This window comes from Strix uralensis, chromosome Z, assembly GCF_047716275.1.
Source record: "Strix uralensis isolate ZFMK-TIS-50842 chromosome Z, bStrUra1, whole genome shotgun sequence".
Lineage (NCBI taxonomy): Eukaryota > Metazoa > Chordata > Aves > Strigiformes > Strigidae > Strix > Strix uralensis.
The window spans coordinates 82,111,300-82,128,248 of record NC_134012.1 but is presented as its reverse complement, the minus strand read 5'-3'; the positions used below and the strand labels follow the sequence as shown (position 1 = coordinate 82,128,248).

Here is a 16,949-nt window from a genome sequence, read left to right as displayed (position 1 = left end):
TACATTGTCATTGGAGAGGATATGTTATCAATGTGAGCTGAATAATAGCTCCTAACATCCACTGGCCAGAAGCCATGATTGTGTCTTGGCCTGAAGAGCTAAATTTCCAAGGTGGGTGAAGCAGAAATATTTCACATAAGACAGTAAGGAGTGAGAGCAGGAGCATCATTGGGGCAGGTGGATAGAGATGCTGGTTGAAAAACTCTTGAGAGAAAGAAAGGAAGGAAGGAAGCCTTGACATATGAGCTCATAGAAACAGGATAACAGAAACTCAGACTAGTTTTCATGCACTTTACGTCTCGTGCCCCAGGTCTTCATAGCTTGCCATGTCACTGGAGTGAACACCAAGAACTTGAGAACTCTGCAACTGTTTTTGTTTAAAATGTGTTTTATAGGTTGCACTTCCAGCAGATGAAGACTTCACAGGTCTGAAGCCAAGAACTGGAAAAGCTGCGAAAGTATGTGGTAGATTGCATTTATTTTTCTTTTTGCATATGCTTTAGATACTAGATGAAAGTAGAGGGAAAAATGATACACCCTGCAAGTAAGGCTTGGAAAAAAGTATCTTGAAAAGATAGCCTGTTGTAAGTAAGACTGGTGTTTCTATATTTTAAATTTGGTAGAGCAAAATGTGGTGGTTGAATGGGGTGGATAGGCTGTTGTGACTCCAGTTCTATTCTACAACATTAGGTAGACAGTAGTACACAGTATTACACATTGTACACAGAAGTTTTCCTAAATTAGTAAATTAGACAAAAATCAGTCATCGGGGCAAGATTTTCATTTGATATGACAACAGGATGTAAGTAAAGATCTTACGTGTGGTATTAGATAACGTTATTTAAATACAAAGTCATTGCAAATTACTGGATTAAGATCAGTTGAAGTTACATATCTACAGGATTTGATTTCTGCCTGTAATTTGCACACTAGATCAGTCACAAAACTACTTAGATGTAAATAACAGTCTGTGTTAAAAATATGTAAGGTTTTTGCTTTCTTTCTTTTTAGGAATATCCATTCATTCTTGATGCCTTTCAGAGAGAAGCTATTCTTTGTGTAGATAATAACCAATCTGTGCTAGTGTCGGCTCATACATCAGCTGGTAAAACTGTTTGTGCAGAGTACGTAATTTTCTGACAGGCTCTAGTAAGAGAATGGTATGATGCTTGTCATGTCATTTTGTTGAACCATCAGTAGCTGTTGTGTCTCAGTTTCTTGATACAAAGTTTGGACCATTAGTGTTAAAACTGAATGGACCACTCCTGAATATAAAAATTACTTATTTTGTCTTATTTAGTGGGTAGTGAAAGGCTTAATTTGTGTTTAAACTTACCTTTCATTTTTAAACAATCTGGTTTTGTTGAGATGTTACTGTATAAATGGAAAGGAAAGCTTCTTCAATACAAACTTTCATGAATTTAGAAAAAAATACCTTTGTTTTCAAGCCCTTGGCTATAACTAATAATGAGTTACTTGTATGTTTGCTTTGCTTTGTCAGAAGCATTGGTTTGATTTAATTTGCAACTTGGTGTTTATCAAGCAAGAAATGTTCAAAAGATAGTGTACATTTTTTGTCAGAGTTTGGTCTGACAGTGAAGTGACTTTGCTGACCTGAGGTGAGATGTGAAATGTACGTGTAGATGTATTAGAACATGGGTTCAAATAATAGTTTGTCATGAGACAGTGACAATTAAATTTTTAGATTTAATTAGGTGTGCTCTGATATCGGTAAAAATCTGTTAATGTCGTCAATGATTTGTTGCTCGCCAAAGTGGCGTACATAGTTGAGTTAAGATTCAACTGAATTTAATAATGCTTCATATCACTCTAGCAGTGGTCTGAATTTCGTATTTTATTTTGGGTTTTTTTTTTGAAGAGAAGTTTAGAGGAAAGTGATATGCTCTGAAAGTCTTTCTGACAACTTTAATATGTACAATGTTTGAATACAGATATGCAATAGCCCTTGCTTTGAGGGAGAAACAGCGTGTGATATTTACAAGTCCAATTAAAGCTTTGAGTAATCAGAAGTACCGTGAAATGTATGAAGAATTTCAAGATGTTGGTTTGATGACTGGGGATGTCACCATTAATCCTACAGCTTCTTGTCTGGTAATGACAACTGAGGTAAGATCAGACATTAATTTGTGATCTGTGTGTGTTTTCTTCTACCCTTTTTTGACTGAGAAGGTCTGATATTGAAAGGTTAAAGTTATCATCATAAGCCCAGTTAGGGTAGAAAATGTTGCAAGTTCATTATACCACCCTTTAATGTTTTAACTTTTGGTTATTAAATAAGTTAGGTAAATCTCTGTAAACTCATGCTTTTGGACTATCAACAAGAAACTTTCATTCTCACATGCAGAAAGGCAGAACTAGGTTTCCTGAACGCTCAAGACACTGTTTTCTTTGGATAGATGTGAAGTACTGAAAGTCAGTCAAGCTTACTGAATCCTGTAGGGTCAGTTTTTTATTCTAGGGAAACAGAATGGGGAAAGGAAAATCACTGAGTAGTAGTTGAGTGGTTCATGCTAGATGCTAGTACACCAGGAATATACAGTTTTTCGTCTACGGTAACGAAAACTGTTGGCACAATTGTGTCATATTTCTGTTGTAGAAATCTATCCAGCCATGAGTTGGAATTTTCCTCTTGCTGTCTTTACCTCAAAGGACTAGAGAGTCTTACAGAGAAAACTCTGGTAGGGGAAAATTGGAGTGGAGAGACAGGATGACTTGAATTCTGACAAAGGTTTCCTCTTAATCACAGAGACATTATCTATTAGCATGAGGGAGGAAGGCTTGGCAGAAGTAGATCTGTAGACCTGTAACAAATACGCTACCACATAGAGGCTGGGAGAAAAAGAATTTTTCTTTCATGTTCCTTCATTGTTCTTGCAGGGAAATGAGTTCATCTCGTATCACGAGATTTGTTAGATTGCAATCAACTTGGAAGGCATCTCACAGTCAATCTTTAAATGCTTTTAAGTTTTGTGCAAAATAAGATTTCATACTGCCATGCAAATGTGAACCAAAAGTTCTTGCAGTTTCTTACTGACACCTCTGTAATATGTGACAGTTGCTATTTCATGTGATGATCTCAGGGTTTTTTTCCTCTTCTAGATTTTGAGAAGTATGCTCTACAGAGGTTCTGAGGTTATGCGAGAAGTTGCGTGGGTTATTTTTGATGAAATCCACTACATGAGAGATTCAGGTACCCTATATGTACAATTTTTCTTTTCAGTAATTTTTTTTCCCAAGAACAAATATTTTTCTTTTAAAGAATTACATCTTTATTCTCTCTCTAAAAATCAGTCATCTTTGTGCATAAATCATTCAGAATTTGTTTTCTACTGAATGTATATAAGATAGTTATTGTGTGTTGCAGTCTGCATTTTCTTTGCCGAGGCAAAAGCCACCTAGAAGGCATTTGTTGTACCCCATTTGTGTAGGGGAAGGTTTTTTGAGTTTTTGTTTTATTTTGTCTTTAAGCATGCTGTACTATGGCATCAGAGCTGAAAAATAGGCTTTAATCACGTAAATTTCCCATGTGACTTTTACACTTTCAGAACGTGGTGTGGTTTGGGAAGAGACAATTATTTTGCTCCCTGACAATGTTCATTACGTGTTCCTTTCTGCAACTATTCCAAATGCCCGTCAGTTTGCTGAATGGATCTGCCATCTTCACAAACAGGTAATGTTTCTGATGGGCTGTACCTCCATCCTTTTTGTTTTGTGGCAAAATACTGGCTCTTTGGTTGATGAGAACTGAGCCTTTGAGCATCTTTTTAGTCATACTGCTTATAAATGATGGTATAGATCGCTCCTGGCTTCTTTGGTTGTATTCCTAGCTTTTGCAGCTATACTGGCTGTTGGTTCTACAAAGCAACATTAAAGCTGTTTCTTTAAAGTTTATTTTCCACACTTATTTAGACACCAGCTTGATTTCAACAAACATTCTGAATTATGAATCATGATGAACATACTATGATTTTCAGAGGGCTGATAGACAAGAGGTTATTTGGAGAATTTGTTTGAAGAATTCTGTAAAAAGGCCATGTGGAAATCAGAAGTAAATCATAAATCCATAGGAAATACTATATATGTATGCAAACAAAGTGAGAAAAGAGGAATGTAAGAAATCTATCCTGTTCCGTAACTGTTAGGTTTATTTTAATCTGTTTTTTTAAGAGATGCTTTTGCAGGAAAAAATATGGGAATTATAATTAGGGAAGTTGATATCCACAAGAGGTTGGTCCGATTTTAAACATACCCCAGAGATTGAATCTTATGTTGTTTGTGATGAAAGGAGTGTAGTATAAGAAATGTCTATTTAAGCATGGCATAAAACCTTGACTTTGTTTTGCAGACCACTAGACACTGATTTTTTTTTAAAGATTTACATAATATTTAATATTTTAAAGGAAGTGGTCTGTTTATTTTTTTCCTAAACAAGCTTTCTCTGTGCATTAAAACCTTAAATGTTTTTAAAAGTCTACTGTGTGCCTTTTTTAGTTGGTGTAAGAAATACTGCAGGCTTTTTTACAAAGTAGAAATTAACAGTTTTTCCTTTTGATTTTAAATGGTGTTGAGATTTTGAGTCTGTGTAATAATACAGAAGGAAATATTACCTGTCCTTACTTTTTGTGTTCATGAGAAAGAGAATTTTTGTAGCCAGATTGTGTACTTCTAAAGGACTTGCAAACTTCTAATTTTCTTAAGCAATGTCATTAGTACAAAATTCATATTCAGGAAAGAAAATTTATCTTGCTTTCTGTGAGTCTTACTTTCTGGCTTTTAGAAATATGTATTTCAATAGTAATGTATTTGATTTTTCATCAAGCAAGTGTTTTTACAGTGCAATTAGAAACATTAAATATTTATGTATATGCTGTTCTTTCTTTATAGCCTTGCCATGTGATTTACACTGATTATCGACCCACTCCACTGCAGCATTATATATTCCCAGCAGGAGGAGATGGACTCCATCTGGTTGTTGATGAAAATGTAAGTGACATTCAGTTTGTTTGGAAGATCTTTTTCCTCGCGTATCAGTCACAAGCTTGGTCTCTAGCAAAATTTGGATTGGCTATGCAAAAAGGATGTTTGTGTTAAAATGAAGTACAAATGAATAGCAATGATCTCTGAATTGCTGTTAGATTTTTGGAGTCTTATAGAAGAGATTGGTTTTATTATCTAATGCAGGTGGTAGTCAGCTGAGTAGTAAGTACTTTGCTGAGATGTCTTAAGTGCCCTCATCCTTGCTTTGTTTCCTAAAATGCGTGCTGCTTTCTGTAAATCTGCAAAGTAGCTGATGTTTCTTGTACTGTTTCTCAAAGGAAAACATAGTAGCATATAAATTTTACTTTGTCTGAGGGGGCAAAATATTTTTGTGTCTAGGTGATTTTGAAGTAATGACTTGTTTAAAATTCATCATCAGCTTGCACAGCAGTAGCTAATGTCACAAACAGTCGTACTGCACTTGAAGCTAGGTCTTCATTGCGCAGTGTAGTTTCATGTAGACATTCCTAAAAGTCAGTTTTGTTATTGTGTTATTCAGCAGGTCTAGCATGGTTAATGGTGTGGTGGATAGAACAATGAGCAATAACTTCAGAGACACCAATGTAATTCTGACCTGTGACACCGACGTAGTAAACTCGCTAGCTTATGCATTGTTTTTGTCCTTCTGCCTGTAAACATGGGCTAATGGTACTGGCTATGCAAAGCACCAAATATTTTTAAGTGAGCTATGTAAGAAGTAATTGCTTACAAAGGTTGTGTTTTATATCTAGGGAGATTTCAGAGAAGATAATTTTAATACAGCAATGCAGGTGCTTAGAGATGCAGGAGACTTGGCAAAAGGGGACCAGAAAGGCAGGAAAGGAGGATTGAAAGGTGAGTTTGAATCCCATTCTAAAGTAACTTTTTGTATAATACAACGAAGTTGTATGTTGTCCTTTTGTCTCAGTTATTCCATAAGATCTTTTTTTTTCCAAAATAACATTTAAATTAATATAATCTCTCTGCAGGTCCTTCAAATGTTTTTAAGATTGTGAAAATGATCATGGAAAGGAATTTCCAACCTGTGATTATTTTCAGCTTCAGTAAGAAAGACTGTGAAGCCTATGCACTTCAGATGACAAAGTTAGATTTCAATACAGGTACAGATAAATAAAATGCAGTTTTATTCACAATTGTAGTTTGATGTGGAATGTTACTCGGGTTAGATATTTCTAATTCCTGTTACTCTATTTTAAACTTCATTCCTTTCTTCAAAATCCTGTTCACTTCAATAATAGCACAAGAGTTCCTAGGAAATTCTATAATGGGACAAGATGTAACAAGTGTATTTCCCAAAATTTTCATGTTATGTCCATTAGAAAAATGAGTATTCTCTCAAAGTCAAAACAGCTGCGTAACAAACCACTAGACTGTTCTTTCTCAACTATTAAATCCAGTTTTCTTCTTCCCCCTTCTCAAAGAAAAAATCGAAAGTTAAACAAAGAATATTTTTTAGTTTTGGATTAAGACCAAGCTTGGAAAACATTTAAGCTCGTTTCTTCTCGGAAATGTTAAGAGTTGTAACAAAAATAAGGAATTTGTTGTAAATCAACATAGCGCTTCATGTTTGTGAACGGTTCAGGGTTCTTGGTTGTTTACTTGCTCTAGCCTTTGCATGTTCTGGTTCAGTGTTGCAAAATAGTGCACCCATTTCTGTCAGAAAATCTAAAGATATGCACAAGTGCAGAGATGCATTTTCATACATTTTCTTCAGTCATATCTTTGAATATGTATTTTTGATATTTGTACTACTTAGGTAGAAAGGATATAAACTTAGAGAATTAGCAGGGAAGAGGAAGAACCTCTGTGTCCATGCAGACAGGGACTAATAGGTAAAAGAGAAATGGGGAGGTTTATGAAATAGGCAGAAAGTACGTAAAACTGAGAAATCACAGTCTTAGAAATAGCTGAAGTTTAGGCTATTCTGCCAAGTTTGTTCTATTTTCCTTTTCCCTGAGCATCTACTGGTTACTGTTAGGCTCCTTCAGGCTCACATTCAAGTCTTGACCCAATGTGGATGGTTTTGTGTGGACTTCACAGTCTTCCATGCTCTTTTTATTGTAAACTTGTAACTATTAGAATGTGGTAACACTTTATTTACATACAGTATTAGCCTTCTCGATTTTGTGATAACGTACAAATTGCCTTCTTAGATGAAGAAAAAAAGATGGTTGAAGAAGTGTTCAATAATGCAATTGATTGTCTGTCAGATGAAGACAAAAAGCTTCCTCAGGTGAGTGGAGATTGAATAGGCGTAGCTACTGCTCTCCTGTTTTCTGCAACTTTTGAGGCTGTGGGTCTTTTGTAGTGGATACAGAAATTATAAACTGGATATTCTCATTCATCTCCCCAGGTTTTAATCTCTCTTACATTTCTCCTTGGAATTGTGAAATAGGACTCAGTGATTAGGATTCCTTCCAGTTGTGATTCCAGTGAATGACATATGACAAAATCAACCATGGCGTTCCTATCCTGTGTTTTATTTTTTCCTGATTATGTTTTTAAGTAAATATAAGGGCTTATAAAGATATGTATCTGGGTTAAAACTGTCTGGAAATAGTTCATATGAGAGCGCAGCATGCACTTTATCAGGTATCGGCTGCTGAGCCTTTCAAAAAATTGAATTGATGCATCTGCATTCTAATTTATTGTGTAATGACTAAGCATAATGACAGCCTTTACAGTGGAAAAATACAAGCTTCTAAATGGACAGAATTTTACAGGGTTCAGTACTTTTGCAATAAATACTAAAACTATAATTTATTCCTACCCCCCTCTTTATTTATTTGTGTCCATCATTTCTTAATGTAGTTACCTTTATTGTGAGCATGGCAATTTCTTCTTTTAAAAAACAACCATTGAATTTTTGGCCATGCCTACTTGCTTTGGATTCCAGATACTGTTTTATTTGTGAACTTGAGAAAAATGGAAAATAAGAATCCAGTATATAAGGTGTTACATGCTGGTATTTTTGGTAAGCTTATAACAGTGGCATTATACCCAAGTAATCTGTTTTGGTATCTGTGGACATTATCTCAAAAGCGTATTCTCAAAATTAGGTTTGGGGTGGTAACCAAGTGTTAATAGATTGTTAATGGGAATTATTGTTTTCAAAGAAAAAACAGAGACAAAACTGAGTTTATATAGGTATTTGAAGTATAATGTTTTTAGAATTTAAGAGACGAATTCAGTCATTTACAGCCTGAATTTCCATGTATGGCTCTCGTGGGTGCTGACTTCACTGTTCTACAGCATATATCAATAAATGAAATCACTGCAACTAAAATTGAAACAAAATATATCACGCATACCAGGATCGCTATTTCCAAAAATTATTTTAAATGAGGCAATTTTTTTTGTATAGAGGCAAAGTTAAGTACTAACTGCATGTGTAGATTAGGGCATAGCTTCACAGTTGGCTAACCCAGTTTAAGACTAGTCTATTGAAAAGATTGGCCTCTGGCTTTACTCTTCACATCATCCCTAGTTCTAACTGGAAAATAATACTGAAGGGTTATTTATTGTATTTAAAATCGGGAGATACTGAATTACATGAACACTGAGGGCAGTGTTGAGGTTTTCTGTTCAGGTTTTATTTTTTAGTAATGAATATTAAAGTTTTTTTACGGGTCTTTATACCTTCCTTCCCAGGTTGAGCATGTACTTCCTCTTTTGAAGCGAGGAATTGGTATCCATCATGGTGGTCTGCTTCCTATCTTAAAAGAAACCATAGAAATTCTTTTCTCTGAGGGCCTAATAAAGGTATATAATTCATGTCCATGTTTAGGTTTTTTCTCTGTTGTGAGTAATCTGAAAAAATGAGAACTGTGTCTTAGCTCAGAATATATGCTAGTATTACAGTGGAGATCTGCTTATGGACTGAAAAAGGTGAAAGACTCATTACACGTGCCAAACTGAAAAATGCTTTATGTTTTGAATGTGATTCTACGCAGGAAGCATAAGGCTTAGTACTTACCAAAACTTTTTTTGAACACTCTGTGAACCATTAAGTAGGCAGTTTTAAAAAGAGCTACACTCATGTGAAGGGAAAGGCTTCATTCTGTGGATCTACATAGTGGGTTCTGCAAGTGCCCACAGCACCTCTGGAAGCCTGTAGTTGTTCCAGTGGCACAGGTTGATTGGTGTAACTGATTGCAGCTCCCTTCCCTTGAGAAATGCAAATATTTCTGTAAATGCCTCCATCTTTACCTGAAAAAACAATTCTTGAAGCTGGTTATTTTTTTTTTTCTCTCTATAAGGAAAAGTTTGTAGTCTTTAATACTTTACCATAGATGTCTTATGTTAGTGCACAATTACAGCTCTAGTTTTATGTGTTCCAGATTTTATTCTAAAGTATTTAAACTTAAAATGTCTAACTTCAACATTTTCTTCAACTGTTTTAAGATATATTTTGCTCCTATAAATGATTGTAGACATTTACCAGGGTGTTTATTGGTTGCCCTAAGGGACATACGTTCAGATGAAAGTTGTGGGGTTTTTTGGATAGCTAACTGTTATTTTCTTTTTGCAAACTTTGAATGTGGGAATTAACAATTATTTTTCATTAACATAATTTGCACTTCCTTGTGTTTTGTTTTGGAGTCTTTCACATGGTCCCATCTAACTAGTTTTCATGTTTTCCCAAAGGAAATAGGGGAGGGGTGGGGAGAATGCTTTTTGTGCAGTTTTTAAATATCGAATGCACCTATGTTCCTGTGTTGGCTGCACATAAGTAGTAAAATCTGGAGAGGTTTTGTGTAGTAATCTCTGACGATTTGCATGTTTGCTTAAGTGTGTTTGGTTTTGCCTGCTTAACTTTAGTCTGTTTATTTAGGCCTTGTTTGCAACAGAGACTTTTGCTATGGGAATTAATATGCCAGCCAGGACTGTGCTATTTACAAGTGCCAGCAAATTTGATGGAAAAGATTTCCGATGGGTAAGTGAAAAATGGGTTCTGTAGAATAACTGAATTGCATTATTTAAACCTTACTAGGATTAAATTTAGTTGTGATGTATCCACTTCAGTGTAGTAGAAAATATTTTTTTTCTTTCAAAAATCTTTCTTTGTTCACTAAATCCATTTATCATTAGTGTACAAATTCCTGAAGACAAGATTCCTCAGATTATGCATGAGATTATTTAGTTTAATAAGACACAGCAAAAGGACATGAAACACAGGTTAGTGGTGGACACTGAATTAGACCAAGACTTCTGCACAACTTGTCCGAGACTGTGTGACCCAAGCATTTTCTTCTGTGTCAGAGAAATGTGGAGAGTAAGTGGGTTCGGTATCATATCATAATGATTGCTAAATTTAGGTTTAGACAGATGCAAGAAAAGAGATCATTTACCTCAGGAGAGTATTGATTGTTCTGTTCCAACATAGTATTTTGGGTAGCCCACAGAAAGACACAAATGTGCAGAGGGAGAGACACGTTAAAACAGCTGAAAAACAAGTAATTTAAAAGTTTTAAACATTAAAACCAGGTATGTGATTCACATATAAATAATAATAAGGGTGTACAAGTCATCCCGTTATAAGTAAGTGTCATGGTTCATCTTTCAGAGATGGGAAAACTGAGGTAAACATGACAAGTGACTTGACATGCATTATGAAGTAAACATCTTTTCAATCTTAGTTTAGGCTGTTCAGTTTCACTGTGCGTTCAGTCTGATTGCATGTCCTTAAGGTATATGTGAGAACTGGCTACCTTTGAGGTATCAGATATGTGATACTCCTGCTTTTGAAACGATTTAACACAGTTTCCTTAAGTAGTTTTTGAGATCTGACTTAAAGTGAATGTAAGTGCCACAGATTACAAAAAAAAGGTTTTATAACTTACTGAGACATAGGGAGCCACTTATAGCTGGCTCTTGTCCATGTCCCAGTTCTTTATAACCTCTTCGATTTCACTGTTAGTAGGCATAGAAATGCTGCTTCTGCTGGGTATCAGTATTTTAATGTTACATCTGAATAATTATTTAATCATTTGAATGAAATGATACATTATTTGAAGATGGTGAAGATGCATTATCACCATGTATAAGATGTATTATAGTTTAATAATCTCCACCATGCCCAGCAATCTTCTATCACATAAGACATAAAATGTTTTTTGTACTTATTAAAATGATACACAGTGTTACAGAAATCACTGTAGCTATGGGAGCGTTAGTTAATGCTGCTGACATACATTGTTCATAGTCATGGAATCTGTGAAAAGTTCATGTCGTAGATAACTCTCCTGATTTTTATACATCATGGTCATTTACTGCATAATTGTAAATAGCACTTTATATGTTCTTGCTATTTTTCTGATGTTTGTTAAATTTTTTTCTTTTTCTTGTTTTATCCTAGATATCCTCAGGTGAATACATTCAAATGTCAGGTCGTGCAGGACGTCGAGGTATGGATGACAGAGGAATAGTAATTCTTATGGTGGATGAAAAAATGAGTCCAACAATTGGCAAGCAGCTCTTGAAGGTAGGAGAGAAGTTAACTTTTTTTTTAATCCTCCCCACTAAGGTGATTCTCATTTGAATAATGTAACATGTAAAATTGTACACCTAGAACAAAAGGTATGTAGATCATGCAAGTAGGAGGTGCATGGGCTAAAAGGATTATGGTTTTCACTGCATTTTCTTTAAAGTGGGAGTTTCTGTTGTGAGACAATATTAGAATACCAGTCTCATCCTTCTCTGTATAAAAGGAAAGGTAGAATTACATTCTGTTTTCTAGTGGTTTCACTACTGCTGCAGCGTTCTGTTCATTTCTTGCTGACCACAGTCAGTTCAAGGATATTGCTGAACTAGAACAGGTTACCTGAGCTTTCAGAAGAATTATTAAAGGCTTGGTTCTGTGGTGAAATAAAACTTTGTTAATGGACTTTTCAGTGTAATAGACAAACTGGATAAAGACATGCAAAAAAATGAGGTACATATAAATAAGAGTGAGATGGCTGTCAGCTAAAATTAACTATGGAGAAATTGATAGTGCTTGTAGGAAACTGAGGTTTATAAATCAAGAGACTGAAAAAAATTACTCTTGTGGTTGAGATGGGCATTAGATTATAGGGCTTCCTCACATTGTAATGGAAGTTGTTACAGATTCAATAATACCCTCTTGCTTTATAGTTTGAATGTGAAACATTGGACTCATTACACTTCTATTTAAATTACATGGCAAAAATCACCATAATGAAGCATAATATTCTGTTCTGTGTGTTGTCTGTCTTAGGCTGCTTACAGTAATTGTGTATGCATGTTAAAATTGAAAACTTGGGGAGTTCCTCTGCACGCTGTTCGGGAGCTTGTAGTCTTGGTACAAATAGCAGGTCATTTGTGTTAAAATGACACTTAAGAGTATTATTAGAGTTTGTATAAATTGTGTTAATTGTACCTTCTTAAAGTCAGAATTTTCGTGAATGCTATGTTGTGGCTAACTAACCACAAATTAATAACATAAGTTTCAAAAATATTGGAACTCATTCATATATGGTAGCATTAGGTTTTGAATTTACTTCTTAGTCTTGATTTGATTTGTGTTTTCTCAGTGGAGTGCATGTATATTTGTTTACATCCACACTTAATGTGTCGCAATCTCTGAGATGTGCGAAGGCTAAGTATTTTAAGTAGATTTTTATACGTTTTTAAGTCTCTAAAAAAAATAGATGTGATTTTGTGGCATACTTAATTTAAATAAAGTCTTTATACCATTGTACTTCCACAGCTGAAAAATTAAACAGCAAGAGATACAAAATGAGAGAAGAAAAAAACAGTCCTTATAAATACCATTAATTTTGTGAACTTGTAATCTGTAGTTTATAAAGAATATCCCCCAAAGGTTAATTTATTTGAAGTAATAGTAAATAGCTTAAGAAAAATTGATCTTTCAGTTATTTATCTTCAGGCTTTATGAGATTACTGTATAAGCTCAACCATTCAGAAGGTGTGTTTTTAAGTTTGTAAATTCAGTAGTTTGAGAACTGTAGAACTCAATCTTCATGAAGTATGAAGAAAAAAGGAAACAGTATATCACCTACATCTTTTTGATACTATCTCGATTTGTTGTCTAGATTTTAAGGAAATAATAAAGAATATTTCCTTTATTGAAACTATAAGCCCTTTGATATTTTTTTTTCTACCTTTTGAATTATAAGGAAACAAAAGGGGAAAATAATGGGAAGGTTTTGGCTTTCCATAGTATCACTTGGTTCTTCTCCACTGATCTAAATACATTAATGTATTTCATTAATTTTTCACACTACTTCACTTGTAAGCAAGGACCAAATTTAAGATTTCTTTGAAAAAGATTAGAAGGGGCTATAATGAAGGTATTGATGCTTCTGTTACTATTCAATCAATTGCTGAAAAGGCAGTAAAAGTAGTCTTTTTTATGAGATGAGCAGTACAACATAAAAAAATACTTCATATTTTCCCTTTTAAATACAAAACACTTTGAGGAAATTTTATGTCAAAGCAGGCCAAGAATGTATACAGACTAACATTTCTTCAATATTGACATTTTGTATACGTCGTTAAGTGTGTCTGAATTAGCTTTTACTTAGTAACTGACAGTGTAAATAAGAAAAATCTGTAGTAAGATCATGATCATGTCTTGTGGTAATGTTTTGTCGCCACATCAAGTATTGTGGCTTTGCTCCAGGATAACCTAAAGATCTATAGGGAAAACTTCAGGAAAAAATGCATTAGCCATACTGAGAATGATAGGACATTTACATAGGACATTTTTATCGTAGCTCTTCAACCCTAATGCATGTCTGATCCAAATGATTTCCTGAATACTAGAGCAAAATGTCTAGGAATAGTGTTATCAGCTGCTGTTAAGTGAAGTGAGAGCTTTGAGTACATTTCAGTACCAGCAGTATTGCTGCAGCTGTGCTGTTTGCCTGCCACTGTTCATTGCAACATTGTGTACAGTACTTCAGACTTCAATTCAAAGTTCAAATCTTAGATGGAGTTCTTCCAAGGGATATTTGTAAATATTTCTTAAACTTGGTAATGTACATTTGTCTTCTGGAGTGTAACTAGGTTTTTTTGTTTATCCTTAGCATTTATTTGACCATTGAATATTTAGTAAACTGGTGATTTGCACGAATCTATAAACACAATGTTTGATAGATTTCTGAAGACAGTAAATTACAGTCTTACATTTGCATAATACTAAAAAATGTTTGGTGGGAAAATTTTTTTTGTTTCCTTAGTTAAAATCTTTAGCTACATTGTGTTAGTTTAGGTAGAAAGTGGAAAGCTTCTCCTTGATGCTAGATCATCTTTGAAACCAGAGCAGCATCTTTCTGGTTGGAATTTGGCCATGTTACAAGCATGTATTCCTTACAGAGCCAACTGAGTTACTGAGCAGTGGTAATCTGTTTTGTCTCTAAAAGACAAAAATCTTAAGCTAATTACATTGCAGAAATGAATGATTGTATAATGAAAGAAAATGTGCTAATGTAAGTTAAGTTTTTGAGCCTTGAATTTGGGTGTATCAGTTCTTTGCATCTACTTATTCCTTCACAGGACAAGCTAGATGGACTGAAAAATTGAAAGAAAACATCCATCTAGCCAGATAAAATACACAGTATTATGCTTTCCTTGTCATTTGTGTATGGAACATAAAGTGCCTCGATGCCAAGCTGTAGGAGATAGTCCACTAGCTACATCTGACTCCTTGGCTGGGCCTTAATTTGTAAAGTTGGCAGTACTGTGCTTGTTTGGCACGTATGGTGCTATTAGAAATCTGTCTTGTCTTTTTGAATTTTATTTTGACTTTCAGGTTGTTTATTGTACTAGGCAAATGAACAGGATAGCGAGTCAGACAGCTTAATACTTTTCTCTAACTTTCTGCCTGTTTGCACAGCTCTCTCATATGACGATTGTGCAGTTGTTAGAAAGTTTCTTAATTTTGAAAGGACAAATCATTGTTCCCTTATAACTGAGGCAGCATCTGTGTTTTAATCATCTGCTCTGTATCAGATATGGCTGTTCCTTTCAGACTCCCAAGTACAAAGAAAATTCTACTTACTGTGAAGAGCTATATTTACATAAAAATAAATACATTTATGCTGATTGGGAATAAATAAGATTGGAAATGGTGAGGTGATGAGAAGCTTCAACTGCAGGAAGAGGAAGTTTCTGGACAAGGAGCTATGTGATGAAATTGCTGGAAGTTAGTATTTTTGCATAATCATAGCTGCCTGTCAGCAAAGCAAAATAATAATAAGGCTTGGGCACCAGCCTAAGTTTCTGTGGATTTCTAACACAGAAAGTGTAACAAGCAACTAAAACTTTTGCCTGGGTCATGAGAAATGCCATAGTTATCTAATGCCATAAAAAACTCTGATAAATCAGAATTCTGTGTTTTAAAATAAATATGGGTGTGTATGCTCTTGAATTGGGTTGAAAAATAGTAAAACTTTTAAAATTACCTAATGTAAACGCATGGATTCTGTTTGAGTGGTTGGGTTTTGGGGTGATTTTTTGTTATTGTTATTGCTAGGTAGATTTAGGACAGTCCAAAACTGTTGTTAGTCTTTATTACCCTTTAAAATACCCATATGTACTAACATCATACTCTTGAACTTATTAGTGTGTTTTTGTTTAACTGATCTCATTTGACTAATATATAGAAAACCCTTCCAGTGAATGGGAAATTTTTCAGGTGGAAAGATTTATTCTGTTATACTGAGTTCTCATTTTGTTCTTATGAATGGTACTGAATTTTTACTGTATGATCAGGCAAGAAGCATGGGAGCAGAGCATCAACAGAGCTTCTTTTTTCAAATGAAATGCTTAGCACAGTCTGAGTAAAGAAACAGAGGTTGTTTGCTATGCATGTCTGTCACGGAAGTCAAGAATAGGGAGCTGCTGACAACCTCTATCAGGAAGCTCAAGGTACAATCAGATGCAGGCAAGAGTGTAGCAGTTCTTCAGTGCAGTGTTTGGCAAAATTGCAGCACAAGCTTTTTTGGCGAGAGGGTATCCTGATATGATGTCTATGAGTAATGTTTTCTTGTGCAAAATGTGGTGGCCTGTACTGAAATTGGTATGGAATGAAACGGCTTACTACCTCACTTTTATGATAAAGACTCCACAGAATCTTTAATACTGTGGATTGTCCACATCTTTTAAAATGGTGCTGTGTGCAGATTTTCCATTTACTTCTCCCCAAATGCATTAAAGATGTTTGTAGAGAAGCAAACTGGTATTTCAGTTCATTTTCCTGTAACTTGTGAGTGAGTAGTAGTAACAGTTTTCCATTTGATCTTGTTGTTTGGAACTATGCACAAGACAGCAGGTGAAGCCTTCTAGTGAGACTGTCTTCTGTGAGCATTCTGTCCCTCTGCAAACATCATCATAACATGCCAGCTTAATTATACTATTGTACTTTGGTTTGGTTCAAAGCTTACTCATATGGAAAAAACAATAAATGCCTCAGGATTTTAGAAATTTACTAAAGCCTAGTTTGGGAGAGAAAGAGACTTCAGCTGGAGGCTGGCACTAGCACTTTTTGGAAAAGGTGTTACAAAATCTAGATGAAGTAGGTTGTCACTGGTGATTTGAGGACAGTATAATGTTCTTTCTAATCTAAAGTTGATACATAGATGAGAATATCAATGAAACATTTTGGATACTTTATCAAAATTTAGATAAAAATAATGTGAAATTTTTATTTTTATTGTAAAACATTTTTTATTGTCAAAATACCCTTTTTTATTGCCAAACTTTTCTTGTTCTTATGAAGCTTGCACTGCTGAAATTTTCCAGGCTTCAATTCAGAAAGGTACTTAATTTCTAACCTTAATTTAAAATCAGCTAAAAGTCAACAAGATTTTAGCATGAAATTGTGGAGAGAATTCAGCTGTTTTAAG

The 16,949-nt window shown here is 34.7% G+C and overlaps 1 protein-coding gene across 2 annotated transcripts in view; it reads left to right on the top strand.

Annotated features, from left to right (window-relative positions):
• Positions 1–16,949, top strand: part of MTREX (Mtr4 exosome RNA helicase) — a 46,484-nt gene that overhangs the window by 4,311 nt on the left and 25,224 nt on the right. For both annotated transcript variants that reach the window (XM_074855081.1, XM_074855082.1), the window contains exons 4-15: positions 396–458; positions 1,012–1,124; positions 1,953–2,127; positions 3,121–3,211; positions 3,567–3,691; positions 4,906–5,004; positions 5,790–5,892; positions 6,027–6,158; positions 7,212–7,291; positions 8,710–8,820; positions 9,893–9,994; positions 11,417–11,542. In XM_074855081.1, the coding sequence (XP_074711182.1) occupies positions 396–458; positions 1,012–1,124; positions 1,953–2,127; positions 3,121–3,211; positions 3,567–3,691; positions 4,906–5,004; positions 5,790–5,892; positions 6,027–6,158; positions 7,212–7,291; positions 8,710–8,820; positions 9,893–9,994; positions 11,417–11,542 (1,320 nt within the window). The remainder of the gene's footprint in view (positions 1–395; positions 459–1,011; positions 1,125–1,952; positions 2,128–3,120; positions 3,212–3,566; positions 3,692–4,905; positions 5,005–5,789; positions 5,893–6,026; positions 6,159–7,211; positions 7,292–8,709; positions 8,821–9,892; positions 9,995–11,416; positions 11,543–16,949) is intronic.